We start from the raw sequence: 22,217 nt of genomic DNA, 5'->3' as shown, positions 1-22,217 counted from the left end.
ATTATTTCTGAAAACTACAGTCAGCACTTCTAGTGCCCAAACGATTGTTCTGAAATACTTTGTAATCTCTCAATTATAATTAGGGCTAGCTGAAACCAAGATCGGTTCTCTGAACATCTTTTTCACTATTCTATGAATGCAAACAATTCTTGAATTGTAATCACCTTTAAACAATGAAAAAGGTTTTAAAATTATATTCATTTACAAAACACATCATAGCTTAAAGCCAAAGTAAACTACTTGAAAGATACTTTTAAAATTACTCTTGCATATATTTAATATATACTTAACATCACTAACTAAAGGCAAAGACACTTGTTAGAAATATTGTAGACCAGATGCATTATGAAAAATAAATGTTCATCTAATCAAAAAATAGCAATGCACAATCTACCAAATCAAACCCTTTGTCTAGGTCAGGGGCAGGGAAACTTTCCTGACGGCCGCATTGGGTTTCAGAAATTGTATGGAGGGCCGGTTAGGGGAGGCTGTGCTTCCCCAAACAGCCAGGCATGGCCTGGCCCCCGCCCCCTATTCCCCCCCCGCCCCGCTTCTTGCCCCCTGATGCCACCCTCCCAGACTCCTGCCCCATCCAACCCCCTGTTCCCTGATGGCCCCCCTCCCGGGACCCCTGCCCCATCCACACACACCCCAGTCCCTGTCCCCTGACCGACCCTGGAACCCCCACCCGACTGCCCCCCACCACCCCATCCAACCCCCTCTTCTCATTCCTGACTGCTCCCCCAGGACCCCTGCCCCATCCAAGCACCCCTTCTCCCTGACCATCCCCGGAACCCCATCCAACCCCCACTCTCCTTCCTGACTGCCCCCCCCGGGACTCCTGCCCCCATTCAACCCCCCCATTCTCTGCCCTCTGACCACCTCGACCCCTCTCCACACCCCCACCCCCTGACCACCACCCCGAACTTCCCTGCCTCCTTACCGCGCTGCCTGGAGCACCGGTGGCTGCCGGTTCTACAGCCGCGCTGCCCAGCTGGAGCCAGCCACGCCACTGCGCAGCACAGAGCACCATCAGGCCGGGCTCTGCAGCTGCGCTGCCCCAGGAGCTTGCTGCCCCGCTGCCCGGAGCATTGCGCCAGCGGCACAGTGAGCTGAGGCTGCGGGGGAACAGCAGGGGAGGGGCCGGGGGCTAGCCTCCTGGGTTAGGAGCTCAGGGGCTGGGCAGGAGGGTCCCACAGGCTGGATGTGGCCCATGGGCCGTAGTTTGCCCACCTCTGGTCTAGGTACTGGCTCACAATTTTGCCTCTGAGGGATAGCTTTATTTCCTTTGTATATACAGGCTACAAGAGCACACAGATTAATGAAATCCAATACCTTCTTGTTTGATGAGTTAGTATTGCATATTGAACATACAGCAAAACCTTTCTGGTATACTATCATATATTCAGATAAAATAAATTTAGTTTATTTAGCATATTTAACAAATACATACACAATGTTACATACAAAATGTGACAAGTGAAAACAATGCAGACTCTTTGTAAATGTCATATTTAGTTAAAATAATGAACTCTTCCAGGAGTACTAAATAGGGACCAAGGTAAAATCCAAGAAAATGCATTTTTCTTAAACAGCAATCTGAATTCCCAAGCCCATTGCAATTTCTATTATTTTTTCCTTTGTATTCAATGTCATTGTTTCATCAAGTTCAGAGGGAGCAGCAGAGCTTTCAAATGACTGTGGTGTAGTTTGAAGTTCAAAATACACTGGCTCCTTAATGGAGGTCTCTGATTCTACCATAACCTTTTCTGAAGTAGTTTGTGACCATCTCTGACATCTTGTGGAATGTAGTTCCACTAATGAATGGCTTCTTTCACAAGAGGCATAGCTCTCTTTTCCAGTACTGTTTTGAACTACTGAAGACTTCTTTGGTGCCATCTTGTTTTCCAGACCCTGATCTAAACCCATGACAGCATTATAAACTGCTACATTCAGCCTCAAGTACCCATCATCATCTTCTTTGTATCTAATAGAATAAAATTGAAGTAATGAAAATAAAAATTAATGTAGCTTTATATACATGCATACAAATAAAAAGCTACAAAAATGCATACTAAACCAAAACGGCTAGCATTTAAAACCCAGGTCATTAATTGCAACTTATAAAATGGTAGTTAAAGGAAATGAAATTTATGCAAAGAAACAAACACAATGGCATTAACTACTTTGTGAATGTGAACATACATGGAAGAGATAGCTATTCATAATATGTTTTATTAGAAGATCTCCTCATTCTCTAAAACTGAGAATTAGATGGTAATAACCCCCCCCCCGCCAAGAAAAAAAGATTTCATTTTTTGCTTTGGGTAAGAACTGATAACATACCTGAAGCGAGAATGACAGCTGAGTTTGTGCGCCTTGCGAAGATGCAGAGTCAATGTATAACACCAGGAAAAACATTTCTGACAGATGTGACATTTATATTTTAGATTGCCATTATTCTGAGGAAAAGATGGTGTGGAAATCAGTAACTGAGGTTGATGATAAATACAAAGAGTAAAATTAAAGTAAGAAAAATTTAATATTAACTATATGTTATACTCCTGTAATACATTTTACATTATTTTCTAAGTACACATTTTTGATAGATAACCTCCACTGAATATTGCAGTTCTCTGATCTAAAACTATACTGCAGATACCTCAGTCTTTACTGGTAGCAGGATCTATGGCTTCCCCTTAAGCAACTGCAGCTTAAACAAACATCAGCTGGACAGCACTGGATTGCAAGACATCAGCCATTATAAACCAGGGTCAGCCTTAGTGAAAATGGTGCCCTGGGGGATTTTGTATTTGTATTTTGGCACCTACTCTCCACACATCACCCCTGGCTCCTATGGGCTCCCTCGCCCCCCCCAGCCATTACCTATACTTCATATGGAATGTCCACAGGAAAGTCCATTCAATGTAGATGGGCGTCTCCCATGGTCCATTGTGAGTTAAGTGTCCCTTGATGAGCCACTTACTTTGACTAAAAGAAAAGGAGGACTTGTGGCACCTTAGAGACTAACAAATTTATTTGAGCATAAGCTTTCGTGGGCTACAGCTCACTTCATCGGATGCATTCAGTGGAAAATACAGTGGGGAGATTTATATACATAGAGAACATGAAACAATGGGCGTTACCATACACACTGTAACAAGAGAGTGATCACTTAAGGTGAGCTATTACCAGCAGGAAGGGGGGGAGGGACCTTCTGTAGTGAGAATCAAGGTGGGCCATTTCCAGCAGTTGACAAGAACGTCTGAGGAACAGTGGGGGTGGAGGGGGGGAATAAACATAGTTTTACTTTGTGTAATGACCCATCCACTCCCAGTCTCTATTCAAGCCTAAGTTAATTGTGTCCAGTTTGCAAATTAATTCCAATTCAGCAGTCTCTCCTTGGAGTCTGTTTTTGAAGTTTTTTTGTTGAAGAATTGCAAATTTTAGGTCTGTAATTGAGTGACCAAAGAGATCGAAGTGTTCTCCAACTGGTTTTTGAATGTTATAATTCTTGACGTCTTATTTGTGTCCATTTATTCTTTTACGTAGAGACTATCTAGTTTGACCAATGTACATGACAGAGGGGCATTGCTGGCACATGATGGCATATATAATTTTCACTCCATGCATCTGAAGAAGTGGGGTTTTTACCCACGAAAGCTTATGCTCAAATAAATCATGTTTTAATCCGATAACGTCACAATGAGTAACTGCTACAACTAGCAAATTTCTAGGCCACTGTCAGCAGAAGCGCAGGTGTCATGGTATATGGTGTATTGCCACACTTACTTCTTTTCTGCTGCAGTGGCCTGTGGTGCCTGGCGCTTGGCCTGCGGCTCAAGCCAGGCTTCGTGCTGTCACATAGGGGCTGCATCTTGCCACAGCCCACGGCCCTCCTGCAGCCCCTCGCCACACCTGGCTCACCACGAACATTTTGACAGAAGTACCACGCAGTAATAACAACAATAATAATACAAGTGTGTGTGTGTGTGAGAGAGAGAGCCAGTGTGTGACAGAGACAGAGAGTGCGCCAGTGTGTGTGTGTGACTGTGTATTGGGGGATCGTGTTCAAGTGTGTGTTGGGGAGTGTGAGACTCTGTGTGTGTGAGACAATCTGTGTTGGGGGACTGTGAGAGGCAGAGTATATGTGGGTGTGAGAGCTAGTCTGTGTGAGAGAGAGAGAGAGTGAGTGTGTGTGAGACTGTGCAGGGTCGTGCCTACCTATGGTGGTGACCTACGCAGCCCGAGCACCTGCACCCCCCTTGCGGGGGAAGCAGCCACCCTGCTGGGGGGCCAGCCCCCTCCACATGGCGGGGGGGCCCGTTACGCTCAAGGGCTGCAGGGCCGTGAGGGCAGGAGCTGTGGGGGGCAGCAGCAGGGCAGCGTGGGGGATTTGTGGGGGGCCTGGCGCCGGCAGCAGGACTTGCGCCCGCCCCCGTGGTGGCAGCAGGAAGCAGAGCAGGCCAGCCCCAGCCCACTCCGCTCTCCCAGCTCCCAGCTCTGTTGCTTGGGTGAGGGGGCTCGGAGGAAGGGGTCAGGCCCACCTTGCACTCACCAGCAGCGGCAGCAGGAAACAGAGCAACGCAGCTGGGAGCTGGCAGAGTGGAGCAGGCTGGGACCGGGTCACTCTGCTTCCCGCCGACGCTGCCGCTGGTGTGTGCGGGAGTGGACCCGACCCCTTCTGCCGGCTCCAGTACCCCCACTAATCCTGCAGGCCGCATCACTCGATGTGGGGGCTTAGGCGAAGGGGTGGGGTGGAGGCTTGGGGGAAGGGGTCAAATGGGGGCAGGGCAGGGGAGGAGCAGGGGGGCTGGCCGGGAGATGGGGCTGGCCACTGGAGCCAGCGCCGCATACGGCTACCTAGGCCACCACAAAATTTGGTGCCCTAAATTATGTGGTACCCTGCGCAGCTACGTATTCTGCATATGCCTAAGGATGGCCCTGTGACTGTGTGTTGGGGGATAGTGTGAGAGACAGAGTGTGTGTTGGGGAGTGTGAGACTGTATGTGTGAGAGAGACAGAGTGTATGTGAGAGCCAGTCTCTGTGTGTGTGCACGTTAGGGAAGTTTGAGAGAGTGAGCATCCGATGAAGTGGGCTTTAGCCCACGAAAGCTTATGCTCAAATAAATTTGTTAGTCTCTAAGGTGCCACAAGTACTCCTGTTTTTTGCCGATAGTCTAACATGGCTACCACTCTGAAACCAGTGAGTACAGTCACTTTAAGTCTCCCCTCCCCTCCAGCTCAGCCCAGATCCTCCCCACCGCCCTCCCCTCACTCATGTGGAAGTTTCGCTCCTCTTGGCCCTTGCCCAGCCAGCCCTCACCAGAGACCAAGTGGTGCAGGGCCACAGGCAGGGAGAGACTCGGCTCCACTCCGGGCAGCAAGTGGTGGGCTGTACTGCTCTGGGCTCCCTGGGGCTGGGGCAGAGCCGGAGTCCTCAGCCAGCTGGCTGAGTGTGGGAGGGGCCAAGGGGACAGGGGCAGCGAGAAGCCTTCCTGCGCAGCGCAGGGGAGGGGCAGGAGAAGAGAAAAGTCCAACCACTGTCAGCCAGGGGAAGCCCGAGCCCCTTGTGGTGACTCCCTGGCTATAGCACCATGGGCGTGGGCCCCATTTGCCAGACCCTGATTATAACTCAGACAAGTTCAAAACCACGTAATAAATATGTACCAGTTCTAGTTCTGCTTTAGTGTGCTGTACTAGTTCTAGGGACAGAGTGCAGTAAATTGACACAGAAGTATATTCCTTCAAATATTTTCTCAGGCTAGGATTGGCTTGTTGATTTACAGGAAAGAAAAACATGATATTGGCCCAGTTTTCAAGATTGGGAACATGCAACTGTGTACAGTTAATTTATGCACCCAAATAGCCTAGATGCAAGCACAGGTCGGGTATTTGGACGAACACATGCATTTTGAAAATCAGCCCCTACTGTCTATTAAAAGATACTTCAGTCTACTTTTTTAAATACCCACCATATGTGCTCTCTTGTAATGCTGTCTCAAGATCTGTGAAGTCCGTGAAGTAAAAACACATCCTTCTACATCGCAGCTGTAGGCATTTGAATCATTGTGTGTTTCAACATGTTTATGAAGATCATAAGCATTCTTAAAACTGAGGAGCATACAGGTGAAACAAATTACTTTTACTGTTCAAATAACAGCAAAAATAGCAGAGAGGGTGTGGTCTAGTACAGTGGATCTCAACTTTTTTGGGCTCAGGACCCCTTTAAAAATGTTTATGGCCCGTTGCAACCCAGTAAATAGTCTGGGGTGGATGCCCTGGGACGGTTTTGTTTGGATCCTGCCCCTACTCACCTGGGGGAGAGGAGGTTGGGTCCTGCCCGGCACTCACCCCACAGTGGCAGCTCCTGTGCTGTGGGGCTCGGCTCTCAGTTCCAGGCTTTGCAACCTCAGGGATTGCAGTGCTACTCAGGTTTGGCCCTGCCCCCCTGACTGGACCAAAGTAGTCTGAGTGGAGTTGTGATCTGGCTCAGGGGGTTGCAGTGCCACTCACTCAAATTTGGCCTACCCAGACTCCTGTCATAACAACTAGGCCAAACCTGAGTGGTGCTGGGACCCCAAAGGTTGCAGTGCCTGGGGCAGGGAGGCGATCCCAGCCAGCCTCATACAACAGGAGCTGCCATGTGACCCTTGGAAACATTCTAGGTACCCAGTGTTGGGTTCCAACCCACAAGTTGAGAAACCGTGATCTAGCGGTTGAAGCACAGGAGAGGGAGTCACAGATTCTTAGGTTCTGTTCCTGGCTCTGACAATGATAAGTGAAGGGGACCTTGTACAAATCACTTATCCTCTCTACGTCCATTTCACAATCTGTGAAAGGGGAATATACTTCCAACAGTCTCATTATTATGGTTTGGGGGTAATCTCTGATTCTACTTTCTTCCTAGGCATCCAGGCTATGTCCAAATATTGCCACTTTTTCAACAATAACTTTTCAATGATCCATCCATGCCTCTCTGTCCTCTAAAACTCTTGTCCATGCGCTGATCAACTGTTGTCATAATAAGAGAAACTTCCTCCGCTCTAGTCTCTCCAATATTCATATTACTCCCTCCAGTCTATCTAAAACGTGCACATGAAAGTGTTATCCGTTTATCTGATCTCTCCTGGAATCCATCCCTGCATCAGGTTTAAACTTCTTATTCTCCCTTTCAAGGCCCTATTTAATTCAACCCCTGCCTACTTATGTAAGTATCCTATATCATTACGCCCTGCTCCCTTTGCTCCATCAGTGATGCCACCATCAGTGTTCCCTTTGATTGAACTGTAAAAAGTAAAGAAGGTTGTGAGAGCCACCAGGAAGTTAGAGAATCAGGTGGGGAGCAGAAAAATAGAGGTAGAGAGGAAATGGGTAAGATGATCCAGCAGCAGGAGGACAATTCAGAAGAGGAGCATCTGACTCTCACAGAAATATCCAGTAACGCTTGCAGCTGCCCAATTGAGGAGATAAATGGTTCTAAATATGGTCTAAATTGATCACTGATGACCTTTTCTTACAGTATGCAAACTCTTACCTGGAAGACATCTTTCGGCACTAAGAAACCAAGTATGAATCCTACTTCCACCATAAGTTCAAGAAATGCCTTTGTGTGTTCCAGCAGACTAATACATCAGACTACCTATTTATTTATTTATTTATTTGAGCAAATGGTGGCTATTTTAAGGGTTGAAAGTTTCTTATCTTTGTTACCTCCTACATTCATTGAACATTGAATTATTTCCACACTTCTGTTGATTAGCTAAGAGTTCCAAATCTTCTTACCTACTTTCACAGAGATCACAGTGGAAAGGGCGTTCATCACAGTGTCGGAATCTGATGTGTGCTTTCAGAGAGGAGACACTTGTACATACCATGTCACAAAATGGACATGTAACATGGGTAACTGGAGAAATAACAATACTTTTATTTCTATGTCACTCCTTTGCCAAGACACTCAGTCTGCAGTGCAATATGATAAAAACATTTAGAAAAATCCATTCACACTAAAATTAACAACTAAAGCTAATTTGGGTATACAATGCGTAAGAAAAAAGAGGGGAAAAGAAAGAGAACGGAGGGGTAATAAATATGGCCCAAACAGTGGGCATTCCAATAAACGTGTATGTGAAAAGGTGTTTTGAGATATTTTCAAAAGGTAGATGGAGAGAGAAACAAATTTCAGAGGGGAAGGGGGAGTTTGTTTCACTCTCTAGGGCCTAGTAAAACAAAGGCATAATTGCCTACTTGCTTATGGCACAATGGTGGGAATTCGTAAAAGGTGGATGTTCTGAGAGTGCATGCAACAGGAAATTTTGAATGTAGGCAGGATCTACATTTTGGTGGGAGTTTAAAGAAATGTGTTATTTTATAATCTGACGCTTTATGGGCAGCCAATATAAAATATGTACGGTTGGTATAATGTGCTCATGCTAACCGCTTGTCTGGATGGGGAAATTGACCAGAATAACAACTGATGAATAAGGTATTCCTCATTAGCTACTGCTAGATAGCTCCATATGTGGACACACTTATCCCGGAATAAGAGTGCCCTTTTCTTATTGAGCTTAATCCACTTGGAAAGTTAATTAAACTAAATTACAGAAAGTCACTCTTATTCCAGAATAGGTTTAGCACTTTAAATTTATACCCTATCTTACTCCAGAATAACCTCCCCATGAAGACAAACCCTAAGAGAGAACTGTAATACTCAAACTTTGTAGTCAAGTGAGGACATGAAGAGGAGAAAGCCCTAAACAAATGGGCACGTGTTAAGGCTGAATCCCCACTCTGCCACTTCGAGTACGGAAGGTGTGGGCCAGTAAGGATTCTAAAAATTAATACTTGCCACTCCAGGCTTGTACTAAACTCCCAAGGTTACAGCTTTTCTCTTATCTTTGCTTGGTAAATGCTGCCACCACCCAAATGCAAAAAAAAAACCCCTTTAACCCAGGAAGGAGCACTTGGGAATTTCTCCCTGTGGGGTACCCTCAAACCCCTTCACACACCCCCTCCAGGGAAGAGCTGAAAAGAAAACAAAGGAAATTAGCTGTTGCCACCAGCTAATCAAACAGCATAGGTACAAACCTCTTAGGACACAACAATCCAAATTCCGTTTTTAAAAAAGATCAATTTTATTAAAAACAAAAAGAAAATAATACATTTGGAACTTAGGCTTTTACTAGATTTTAAAAGAGCAATTCAAAAAATTAAGCACCCAAAATAGCTTTCTTGGGGGGTTCAGCTTAAAGGTTACAAGCAAACAAAAGCATCGGGGATTAGCACAGAGGAGATCCACAAGCTGAAATAAACCTGATCACGTTTATCTAAACGTTCCCTATCCAAATGATTCCTTCTAGGTATGGAAGATAGTTTTTCATACCTGGTTCAAACCTTACACAGCATTCCTGCTTATAGCATTGCTGCTCCATGTCCCTGCAGCCCAGAGAGAACAGACAAAGGGAAAGTTTTTTTCCCCAATTTAAAAAAGTTCTAGCCTTCCCATTGGCTTTTTTGGTCAGGTGTCCACTTTTTTTTTCTTTACCTGGGGGACTTTTTAACCCTTTACAGGTAAAGCAAGTAGAGAACTACCACCAAGAGGGATTTTACAGCTAACTGGCTGGCTAGGTGTTCATCAAAGGGAGCTACCCCCCTGTATTTATCAAAGCATGCAAAGAGGAGAAAACCCATCTCATATGAATTATCTATCTGATAGGTTTCAGAGTAACAGCCATGTTAGTCTGTATTTGCAAAAAGAAAAGGGAGTACTTGTGGCACCTTAGAGACTAACCAATTTATTTGAGCATAAGCTTTCATGAGCTACAGCTCACTTAATCGGATAGTAAGACTTCTGTTTCTCTACAATTGTATCATAATTGCCTTGAGTCTGTATACTGCTTCTCTCAGCTGACATATGAAAAGATATCTTAATAATACTATCATCTATCTATGGTTGTGCTACAGTTTAGTGGAAAATTTATTTTAAAAAGCTCTGACTCACCATGTACTCTCATATGGTCTCGTAGTAATCTCTCATTGGCAAAGTGTTTGTCACAATTCTGACAAACAAATACTTGTTCTGAAATTTAATGGGAACTGATCAGTGATGCAATAGAAATTTATTGATCTATTTTTAAAACACATAGATTAGGGTTGTCAATTTGATAACTAAACTGGCAGCAGTGGGACAATTTCAGTATTTTGTATTCCTGATGGTTTTCAGAAAAAATCTGGTTTAGGGTAATTGCAGAATTTTAATTAGCAATACATTGTTGTCTTGTTAGGAATAAAATTAATCTGTTAAAAAATATTAACAGTTTGAAACCTGCCAAGTTTTTGAACTTTGTTTTGAGTACTTATATAGACCCCATCACCATAGCATCCATAGTACCTGAGCACTTTCCAAGTAATTAAAAAAACAAAAATCTCTCTTCCTTCCTGGCCTGTAGAAAAAATATCGTGATTAGTTTATGGTTTGTTGAAAGGGGGGGTAGGAGAATGTGACGCAGCGAAGAACATACTGAGTAAAATCTAAGCTCAAGAGCGTGTTGCATTTAGTTCTGAGAGTGCTTAGTGCCATGATTATTCAGATCACTTTCACAAATGAATTCCGTAATTTAAGTCCAGCTCCTTTAAGAGTTCTGACTCTGGCATTCAACAGCCTCTTCTATTGGTCATCAGTTTCATTGTTCCAGTGGAATGCAGTTGCCCTGAGAAGCTATGGGCATGGAGTCAGAGGCAATCTCTATTCTTACAATGTAATGCCACAACTATCAGGTGGAGAGCCCACTATATTTAAATATGCATCTGTGAGTGCTCTCTCTCTCTCCCCCATTACCCCAATTCATCATTTATGTCAAGCAATCATTGCAAAGCCAAAAGTACTTCCATGCTTCAGGAAGATAATTTCCTTCCTAAAGTCAATTTTGCATTTAATTGACACTTCTGAAAAATAATAATAGGTGTTATATATGTACTGTTATAAAGCAGCCCAAAAGTAAATCCCTAAATAAACGTAAACACGGAAATAGAGCAAATCCACTTACGATCCTCTGAAACCTGTCGCTTGGCATGATCAAAAAACTTGGTATTATTGGAGAACATCGCTCCACAAGAGGGACAGGCCACCACTCTTTCTTGAGTGTGGGTTCTTAAGTGATCCCATAGCTTGTGCTTTCCTTTAAAAGTTCCTGAACAATCTAAAAACACACACTACATAAGATTACAGAACAGCTGCACATGAGCACTTTATTTTCTCTTGAGTACAAACAGGAAAGACTGTATTATATATAGTCCACCAGTACGTTTTTAGAGGAGCACAACTAAAATGTTTTTAGGAGAAGTCAGAACATTACTACTGCAAACACTACAAAGAGTTCAGTTCTGCAAATGCTACACAGGTCCTGTTCAAAAGCCTACTAAAAATCAATGGAAGGATTCCCAGTGACTTCAGTGGGCCTTGGCTTAGGCCAGTGTTGCCCAAACTTTTCCTGTCTACACTCCCCAACCCCCACATTACTCCTCAGCCAAGGTTTCCTTAGCAGAGGAGCTTGAGCTGACGGCGGAGCTAGGGACAGAACTGAGGATGGGGGAGGAGCTAGAGGCAGAGCTGACCTGGAGGTGGGGTGGAGGGGGAATGAGGGCAGAGCTGGAGTGGGGGCAGAATGGAGCTATGGCTGGCAGTGGAGCTAGGCTGTGGGCAGTGGAGCTAGGCTGGCGCTCCCTCCACACCTCCTGTGGAGGCTGGCCTGGGCCCCACCACGCATCCCCTTGAACGTTCCTCCATGCCCCTCCTAGGGGGACATGCCCCACAGTTCGGGGATCACTGGCTTAGGCAAAATTCCCATTGAAGTTATGTGCAGAATGCCCATTAAATTACTGTTTTTGCATTCTTACAAAGTGTGAAAAAGGTTTAGGGCTGCAAAATTGTTACTCTAAACTCAAAAACATGCCTTCGATGTAGGACCCCAAGCCTGTGGGTGCTGAAAGTTTTCAGCGCCCATTGAGGTCAAATGGGAATTGAGGGTGCTCAGAACCTTGAAGGACTGGACTCTGGCATACTAGGCTTTTAATAAAGTGATTTGGTATTGCTAGTGTAATCCATTTAAATTAATCAGGGAGCATACATGTAGGTAAAGTACTTTAATTATTTAAGATTGCTGGAAAAGGGCTGTATGAAGATATCTAACATATTCCTGTGCTTCATGAAACACTCAGTAAATTTAATAGTGGCAGTGAAACTACTAGGGCAATATTCCATATTTTGTAAATTAAAGATAGAATGTGAGCTACCTTTCCAGTGACAACAACAAACAGCTTTCTTGTTACTTGAAATGTTTTCTCTCTCAGTAGAGTATGCATGCATGGCAACATGCCGATAAAACCATTCTGGGTTGTTGTAGGTAACCTGAGGACAAAATGGAACCATGGAAATGATGGACAGTATTGGCAGGAAATCAAATGACAAAAAACAAAAGACACACTAATAGAAGTGATTTCTAGAGAATTTACAGAGAGTAAATGGTGCCTCATCTATGGAAGAAATTTTGAACAGGGTTGTCGATTAATCTCAGTTAACTCATGCAATTAACTCAAAAAATTAATCACAATTAAAAAAATTAATTGTGATTAATTGCACTTTTAAACAATAGAATACCAATTGATATTTATTAAATATTTTTGGACTTTTTTTACATTTTCAAAATATATTGATTTCAGTTACAACACAGAATACAAAGTGTACAGTGCTCACTTTATATTATTTTTATTACAAATATTTGCACTGTAAAATGATAAACAAAGAAATAGTATTTTTCAATTCACTCATACAAGCACTGCAGTGCAACCTCTATCGTGAAAATGCAACTCATAAATGTAGAATTTTTTTGTTACAGAACTGCACTCAAAACACAAAATGTAAAACTTTAGAACCTACAAGTCCACACAGTGCTACTTCTTGTTCAGCCACCATTACAGAGGACATACTTCCATGCAGATGACATGGCAAAAAAAAAAAAGCGTTAATTAAATTTATGACCGAACTACTTGGGGGAGAATTGTATGTCCCCTGCTCTGTTTTACCCACATTCTGCCATATATTTCATGTTATAGTCATGACCCAGCACTTGTTGTTCGTTTTAAAAACACTTTCACTTCAGATTTGATAAAATGCAAAGAAGGTACCTGTGATGTTCTGTACCTTGCAGGAACACCCAGCACCCCCAAGTTCATCCTTATAATGTGATAGTGTGGTATCTAATGCAAAGTTTGTCATGTTGGGCGTCTTCAGAAGGCTCATGATGCACTGTGCACTGTTGTTACAGTAATGTTATAGTAGTAATCTTTGTTATAGTAACGTTATAGGTTGTAATTTCACGTATATAGTTATGAGGCTGAAAATGTGTCCACATGGCTTAAAGCAAGCCCAGGCAAAAACTCTCCAAGAACAGAGGAGCAGTTCACACCTCATCAGGGCACGTATGGGACAAATCCAGCCCAGACTCACAGGAACAAAGGACACTGGTCTAGGCAACAACAAAGGATCTGTCGGACTCTCGACTGAGTCACCCACCTCCTTTGGTCAGTTTGGGACTGCGCTGAGGTAATGCTCACCTGAATCTGAAGGGGCGGGTGGGGGGGCAAAGTCAAGAGGGAAGAAAGGACATGATAAAAGGAAGAGACATTTGCCATACTCTTCCTCTCTCCTCCACCTCTATCTACAGATATCACCACCAAGCGACTGAAGCGCTGTTCAAAGGGGAGAGTCTGGCTGAAGGGCAACCAGCCAGCCTGTGGTGAGAAACATCTAAGTTTGTAAGGGCACTAAAAGTGTTAAGATCAGCTTAGAATGCATTTTGTTTTTATTTCATTTGACCAAATACAACTTGTTATGCTTTGACTTATAATCACTTAAAATCTATCTTTATAGTTAATAAATATGTTTGTTTATTCTACCTGAAGCAGTGCGTTTGGTTTGAAGTGTGTCAGAGACTCCCCTTGGGATAACAAGCTTGGTACATATCAATTTCTTTGTTAAATTGACAAACTCATATAAGCTTGCAGCGTCCAGCGGGCATAACTGGACACTGCAAGATGGAGGTTTCTAGGGTTGTGTCTGGGACCGGAGATATTGGCTAGTGTCATTCGGTTGCACAATCCAAGGAGTAGCTTACAGGCCAGAGGCTGTGCGTGAACAGCCCAGGAGTGGGGGTTCTCACAGCAGAGCACGGTAAGGCTGGCTCCCAGAGTCAAGGACTGGAGTGACGTAGCAGATCACTGATCTGGATAACACCAGGGGAACGTCACAGTACCAATGTGAGATTTCTAAAGATAGCTACAATACGCGACCCAAGGTTTAATAATCTGAAGTGCCTTCCAAAATCTGAGAGGGATGAGATGTGGAGCATGCTTTCAGAAGTCTTAAAAGAGCAACACTCTGATGCAAAAACTACAGAACTGAACCACCAAAAAAAGAAAATCAACCTTCAGCTGGTGGAATCTGACTGAGATGATGAAAATGAATATGCGTCGGTCCACTCTACTTTGGATTGTTATTGAGCAGAACCCGCCATCGGCATGGACACATGTCCTCTGGAATGGTGGTTGAAGCACGAAGGGACATATGAATCTTTAGCACATCTGGCATGTAAATATCTTGTGACACCAGCTACAACAGTGCCATGCAAACACCTGTTGTCACTTCAGGTGACATTGTAAACAAGAAGCAGGCAGCATTATCTCCTGCAAATGTAAACAAACTTGTTTTTCTGAGCGATTGGCTGAACAAGAAATAGGACTGAGTAGACTTGTAGACTCTAAAGTTTTACATTGTTTTGTTTTTTGAGTGCAGTTATTTTTGTACATAATTCTACATTTGTAACTTCAACTTTCATGATAAAGAGATTGAACTACATTATTTGTATTAAGTGAATTGAAAAATACTATTTCTTTTGTTTTGTACTTTGCAAATATTTGTAATTAAAAATAATAAAATATAAAGTGAGCACTGTACACTTTGTGTTGTGTGGTAATTGAAAAAAATATTTGAAAATGTAGAAAACATCAAAATAGTATTCTATTATTCTTTAACGGTGCAATTAATTACACGATTAATCACAGTTAATTTTTTTAGTTGCTTGACAGCCCTAATTTTGAACATACCAGAGTTGCTTCCACATATACCAGATCCTGAATTTGGCCTTAATTGTAGTAGCTTAAAGATAAAGTCAGTCTATTTTAGTCCAGTGGCTCCCAACTTTTCTTTTATTGGAAGCCCCCTCTTCTGATGGGTTAGCAAATAGGAGCCCTCACCATCCCATCGCACTATGCCCTGGTACAGTTGTCACTGACTCTCCTTATTTCTTTACCTATTCTCATTTTTTAAAATTGTTTTTCCTATCTCTCTTTTTTCCCTAGTTTCTTTCTTTTTCCTTATTTTTTTGCTTCCCCCCTACATTCTCCCATTCACCAGAAACCTACTAGTGCAGGCTCCTCAGAGTGGGCATAGGTGGCGTGTTGCACATCACCTCAGTAACTTTAGATTTAAGTGTTGCTGCAGTGGAGGAGACAGAGAGAAATTTAAGAGCTGCTGCCTGAGCCAGATAGTTTGTACCATTAAGTTGATCCGCAGTTTGATACATTAGAAGCCACCACAGAAGCTGGGAGGCAAAATGGGTGATTTTCAAGGAGGACTTTATCCGTAGCTCTGGGATCACATTTGCAATGGGAGTGGAAGAGGTTAGCAGCTTTCCCTGCACCCACTCTCTTCTCTTTTGTTTTGCATCTTACCTCACCTTTCTGGACTAGTCTAGCCTGCCTACCAGGTTGGGAAACACTGTTTTAATTAATAAAATCCATAAGAGCAGTTTAAGCTTGAAGGAACATGTATAGAAAGAAATAAAATTAAAGGGTATATTTCATCTTAATAAGTGAAAAAAAAACATACAAAAAACACCAATTACCCATAAAAACTGAAAATATGCTAAACGGAAAATGAAGTTACCACTCCATTAGAACAACTCCCATAAACATTAAGGGTTTTTTTTAAATAGAGAGGACACACACACCAGGATCCAGTCACCCTCTAGGCAGACTAAGATAAAAGGGCTTGTGAAATACTACTTCTTGAGAGAAGAAATTGGGAAATACCTCCAGTGCTAGATAGGGGGAATGTTAATAAAAACATGGGACAATAGCCATTATACAGAGAATGGAAACTATTCACTCCCTCAAGATAAGTACGTTTGTTCAAACATGACACTGACTTAAATTCAGCAATAAACTCCATGCAGGCAGACCTTTGTGCCTCTGCAGAGCACCAGTGAGGTCAATGGGGGGACATCTCATGGACTTCAGTGAAGAATCAGGATAATTGTTTGCACCCTCAACCAGAATTGGCACACCTTTGCAAAGAAAAATGGTCACAAAGAGAAACAACTGAAAGCTGAGGGGAGGAGGTACTTGAGACTCCTCAAACCATATGACTTTGAAAAGCTGAGAGGCCAAAAGAGTGGGGGGCAGGAAGGGGAGAGAGAGCTCTTTTAGAAATGTAAGTGTCTGCTTATTTTTAATTTTGTAGAATTAAACTTGAAGTGAACCTATCTAGGTGAGATTTTCAGACTGAGTTTCATAGCGTTTGTGTTCTGCATGCCAAATCTTTTGTTTTAATCTAATTCTCTATTCTTAAATAGTTTAAAAACAAATAAGTAAATTGAGTCAAAGATTGATGTTTGTAAATTTCATGAAAACCAACCTGGAGAGGGGCAACAACCTTTAAAAAAAGAGGTAGTAGTGAAGGAAGGTTGTCTGAAGCCTACCTTGCTCAGTGTTCTCAATCTAAAGGGTATGCCTAAGGAGTCCTCTTCCCGATGGAGTGTCACTTGCAGGGCTCCAATCCAATGGATTCAAAGATAATGCCCATTGACAAGAACTGAGTTTAGGGGGCCAAAGATGACACACCAGTGCTTCCCCACACTGCCCTACAAATATGGTCCTACTCTGCTAGGATGAATACTTCTAAGGGGCAAAAGGTAGTTTAGTTTCAGAGCCCATTCAGTCATTACTAACTATGCTAACACTGGCAAAGAGGATATTAATTGGTGTAAATGTAATCGTTCTCTTGATACAGAAAGACAAAGTGGTGAGGTGATATCTTTTATTGGACCAACTTCTGCTGGTGAAAGAGATAAGCTTTCAAGCTTACCAAGAGCTCTTCCTCAACAGCCAACAGGGGTACAACAACACCGCAAACGACTCTTGATACAGACATTGTCCACTAGGAATTGGATGGAGACCACTAATTAATTTTCCATATTCCACCAAAGAGCTGTCAGAAGCTGACATTTTTCAGTTACTCCCAGGCTATGTCAGATTTGAATTAGTGACTTAAAGATGAAAGACTCATTAACAAATCCTCTGAGCCATCCAGTTCCAGAATCATTAAAAGGCTGCAATGTCTGAGAAAATAGATATTCTTGTCTAATTTTTGTTCCAGAAAATGGACAAAGTAAATACAGTGGGTCTCTTAGCTAGGTTGATGGCATATTCATTAGCTTGTAAAGTAACCAGAAATATTCTAATTTTGTATGATATATTTCTAAAACACATAAAAAGCAGTGCAGTGGGAAAAAAGTCATTTTAGTTCTAACAAAAGGAAAAATACTTGGATTTAAAGTAAATTGGTTGCATATGCTAAAATAAATGGTGTTTACATACAGTATATTCTTTGGCAAACACTATCACAATAATTACCACTTCTACTTATCATAGAATATCAGGGTTGGAAGGGACCTCAGGAGGTCATCTAGTCCAACCCCCTGCTTAAAGGTGGACCAATGCCCGATTTTTGCCGCAGAACCCTAAATGGCCCCCTCAAGGATTGAACTCACAACCCTGGGTTTAGCAGGCCAATGCTCAAACCACTGAGCTATCCCTCTCCCCAAGGTGGAAGATATGAAGAGGAAATAGAGGTTTTACCATTTATTATTGAGTGGTATTCCCTTTTCCAGGTCCTGGAGATGGGGACAGTTAAGGTAGAGTTAGGAGACAAGAAAGGAAACATTCACTTCACTTACATCACAATTCTCCCAATGGCAAACATACATCTCTGAAATCCTTGGTATCTGATTCTGGGTATGGCTGTTCTGGGAACATGCTGGCCAATCTTGGTGCGATGCACTTAATTGAGAGCCTAAGAATTTCAACTTGGTGTGGTAACTATGAAAATTTACATGGGTTACCAGCTCCCTGGGACCTGTAGCCAAAAATTCACAATTTCTCCACCAACACTGGTACTGCTCTAAACACAAAAAAAAGAAATACTGTTTCATGGAATGTTGTATTAAATTAGGAACTGTGTGTGACAATCTTCAAGAAGATACCAGAAGATAACTATTACTTACATTTTAGGTGATGATCTACTGAGCCATAGGTAAAACTAGTAGAGTGATGGATAACAGCTGTGTTCAGATAATTAAGTATCTGAAGATTTTAAGCCTCAGCAATAAACAAGATTTTTCACTTTCTCAAAACTCAGACAATTCTAGTATACCCAACAAGTTAACAAGTGGAATTTCCCCAGAAAGAGAGCACTGGGCTTAGAATGTCTGAGTAAAGTCTATTGAACAGTTCTACAGTGCTATTGATTACTATTAAAAAGACAAGTTGGGCAAAGTAATATTCTTGTCTCTGTAATATCCTGGGACCAACATGGCTACAAGAATGCTGCATATAACTGATCACACATTACCACAATATAAATAATAGTAAAAGACTTGAGGCTTTATTCTTAGGCACTGGACTTTTAGCAAATGACAGTCCTTGCTCCAAAAATCTTGGTTGTGTTTTCAAATTTTACAATCAATTGCACTCCAGCCTGTATAACAGTCAACCAAACTTTTAATTATTCAATAATCTTTCCTGAACCCACTTGAGTAGTTAGTTGTATAGTACAAACTGGATTATTCAAAGGTAATGGGCACAATGAATAAGTATGGAAACACAAAGGAAATTCCAAGACACAGGAAGAAGAGGATATATCTGTTTCAGATAATTTTGGTTTGGATATTTGAGTGTTGCACAATATTTGATTTTTGACAGTGCAAATCTTGAATTCAAAAGGACACTGTTAAGAATGCCAAACAGCCAGTTTCTGTATCAGGTATTTTTAGTTTGCAGGTTTTCACATGGTCATCACTCTGTTCTGCCTACTTGTTTCAATCCAGTGAGTTGGCAGAGTTTCTAAATTTGAAAGGGACTCCATCCAAGGATCTGCACACATCGATTCAATTGCAGGAAAATAAGGCATGTAATAAGGCAACAAAACAAAAATTAACACAGAAATTACTTGAGTCTCTAATGACCAGTACTCCAGTAGGTTATACACAGCTGTAACACCATAGAATTACTCATTCTGGAGCACCAAAGCACCAGGACAAGCTCAGTGGTTTCAGAGGACCAATACAGAATTTTGTAAAAATTAGCTTTTTTACTTATGTATGAGCTAAAATACCATTAGTTTGCATAGTGGAGGCACTGAGTGCATATTGTTGTTGGTTCAATTTTACTTTCTATTTACTGTACCTTTAATTAAACTCAGTCTAGTATCTACACCAGCAATTAAACATGTGAAAACAGTGTTAAGAATAAAGGTCAGGATTCATAAGAGCTACAGTAGCAATATTAAAAATATCTACTCTACTATTGCTATTACAGTCTACATAGACTGCTTATAATTTTCTGTGGGACACAACTTCTAAGTTTTTCTTGTAAGTAACTGTAATTGGAAGAAAGATGCAAGATATATAACAGGAGCAACTAAATACTGTTTATTTATTCACAGAAAACAGTTACAACCAAAGGGCAAGTTACCTCTAAGTTGATTTCTCCAACCTCCACCTTAAAGTTACAAATCTTAAGTAACACATAAGCTCCAGAAAGCTAAAAATTCTTTTTTGAGACTACCAATTTAAAAACAAAACAAAACACACACCACACTTTAGCCCTAATTCAAGAAGAAACTGAGTTTAAACTTCTGATTCATGACTTCACCTGCATTAGCATTATTTCTATTTTAGTACTATATCTTTAGAAAAAGAGAAAACCAGCAAAATCAGATGCAAATAAAAAAACAAAAATAGGCCCCAGTCCTGCAAGTGACTGTGCAGGTAGTCACCAGCACACACATAGAGTTCTATTGACTTCATTCTACCCGCACAGAGCCAGTGCAAGATCAGGGCCAAAGTACAAAAATCTTAAAAACTGCAGTATTATTTGTATGGTGAATGAGACAGATATATTACCTGTTCTTTCCAGAGGATGTTGTCGATAATCTTTCAAGTGTTCTGCAATGTGATCACAAAATTCCTCCATGCATTTCCCTACAAAAAGGCATTCTTCCCATTCACACAGTAATATCAGTTCAGAATACTTGAATTTGTTTCCAGGGGCCATTACTTAAAATCCTTTAAAGTACAGAGTAGTTTTGTTACTAGATTTTCAGAAATTTCTCTTATGAAAACAACCATCTTTTTATAACTGGGTGGATAATATCTTTCAGACTCTATGGCCTAATCTTGCCCACACACAGGCCTTGTCTACACACAAAAGTTGCACCTCTTTAACAATATTGGTATAATTCAAGCGGTACACACAAGTGCAGCCACCGTTATACTGATATAAATCTGTTTATACTAGTATAGCTTATTCCCGCAGGGCTTCTCAAACTGAGGGTCAGGACCCCTCAAGGCATCGTGAAGTTCTTACATGGGGGGTCGCCAGCTGTCAGACTCCACCCCAAACCCCACTTTACCTCCAGCATTTATAACGGTGTTAAGCATATTAAAAAGCATTTTAAATTGATTCGGGGGAGGGGTCACACTCAGAGGCTTGCTACATGAAAGGGGTCACCCCTAAAAAAATTTGAGAATCACTGCCATACAGAAAGGGGGCTAAGCTATACTGATATAAGCACCTGTATACCAGGATAAATGGGCTCATACTAAGCGCTTGTACTGGTATAACTATATACTGGTAAAAGACCCTCATCCCCAAGCAACCCAATACCAATACCAAATCTATGTGAAGACTAGGCCTTAGGCAGAGGCGTGAGGAAATGGGACCTAAATCGGTTTCTCTCCCTCTGTCAACACCATGAAGTGAAATGAAATGGGTACTCAACGCATTTGCGGACAATATGTCTGTAGTTTGCCTAGAGAAACTGCTAGCAAAAGGAACACAAGTTAACTAACTACCCTTTTCCCAAGCCGCTGACACACCTGAAAACGTTACCCCGTGAAAGGAGCCTCTAACAAAAGGCAACCGTGCCCGCGCCGCCGCAACACCGGCTTGTACGGCTCAGTGTCACGGACTCGGGACCCCGGGCGCAGAACGCGGGGATGGTCCCAGACCTGCCCTGAGTCCGCCCCCCCCCCCCACCCACCCACCCCGGCTGGGCTCTGCGCAGGCAGTCTTTCACTTTCAAACGCTGCATTAATAAGTTGCCCGATTTCGGAATAATTAACAACACAATCAAATTCACATTCTGAATAACCGCGATTCTTCGTTTTAACGGAGCCCGAGCTGCACCCAACAGGGGCCAGCCCGCTGCCACGGGGGGGGGGGGGGGAGGAGAAGGTCCCCCCGGGGCAAGCGCCACGTGCAGCAAGGCTGGACAGAGCAAGCTCTACTCTCCGGAAAGGACTGCGGGACCGGGGCCGCTGGCTCCGGAGGGCTGTCTCAGAGCAGCCACCCCGGCTACGCCCGTCCCTGCGGCTCCAATCCATGCATTTGAATTACAACGGTCCAAATATTTCCCTTCGCCCGTCACTGCGCAGAACCCCCCGCCAACGCTGTGCCCCCCTCCCCCGCGCTGTAGGGACTTGTGGACGGGGGGGGAAGTGCTGGCGTTAACAGGCGCCTCCCCCATCACGAGCCCCACGCACACGGTTGGGGCGCTCAGAGCCGGCGCGCGGGGCAAGGGCGGACCCAGACGGGCGCTGGGCGAGCCGGCGCGCGCGCGCGCGCACGCACGCACGCGTCAGGGGCGGGAAAGCACCTTAGAGCGGCCTGAGCCCACACGCCTCAGCCGCTCTAGCAGCGGGATCGAGGCTCCCGCCGGCTGGCCCGGATAACTCACGTGCCTAGGGGCGCGAGGTGGGGCTGCCGCAGGGATGCCCGGCCGCGCGCTCAGGCGGCCCCGCGGCTGAGCCAATCAGAGCGGA

General features: G+C 43.1%; 2 protein-coding genes across 6 annotated transcripts in view; both read right to left on the bottom strand.

Moving 5' to 3' along the window:
* The window catches only part of RIPK4 (receptor interacting serine/threonine kinase 4), a 75,238-nt gene extending 53,064 nt beyond the window's left edge, over positions 1-22,174 (bottom strand). Inside the window, exon 1 of one of the 2 annotated variants that reach the window (XM_073360063.1) lies at positions 22,133-22,174. The gene's annotated coding sequence lies outside the window, so the exon portion shown is untranslated. The other variant, XM_073360073.1, reaches the window with a different exon arrangement.
* Positions 927-22,217, bottom strand: LOC140917383 (histone H4 transcription factor-like). Of its 4 annotated transcripts, none has more exons than XM_073360099.1 (10): positions 22,137-22,217; positions 20,298-20,459; positions 18,072-18,295; positions 12,292-12,406; positions 11,046-11,198; positions 10,001-10,078; positions 7,786-7,906; positions 5,976-6,114; positions 2,347-2,492; positions 927-1,987 (listed from the first exon to the last, which is right to left on the bottom strand). In XM_073360099.1, the coding sequence occupies exons 2-10, from the start codon at positions 20,446-20,448 to the stop codon at positions 1,588-1,590; spliced, it is 1,527 nt and encodes a 508-aa protein (XP_073216200.1). In that variant the 5' UTR covers positions 20,449-20,459; positions 22,137-22,217; the 3' UTR covers positions 927-1,587. The 4 variants fall into 4 exon arrangements, with proteins under 4 accessions (XP_073216200.1, XP_073216189.1, XP_073216210.1 ...); XM_073360088.1 differs by lacking the exon at positions 22,137-22,217 and adding an exon at positions 21,273-21,428; XM_073360109.1 differs by lacking the exon at positions 22,137-22,217 and having other exon boundaries at positions 2,347-2,462; positions 20,298-21,428.

Source organism: Lepidochelys kempii, chromosome 1 (assembly GCF_965140265.1).
Source record: "Lepidochelys kempii isolate rLepKem1 chromosome 1, rLepKem1.hap2, whole genome shotgun sequence".
Lineage (NCBI taxonomy): Eukaryota > Metazoa > Chordata > Testudines > Cheloniidae > Lepidochelys > Lepidochelys kempii.
This window is presented reverse-complemented; position numbering and strand designations above follow the sequence as displayed.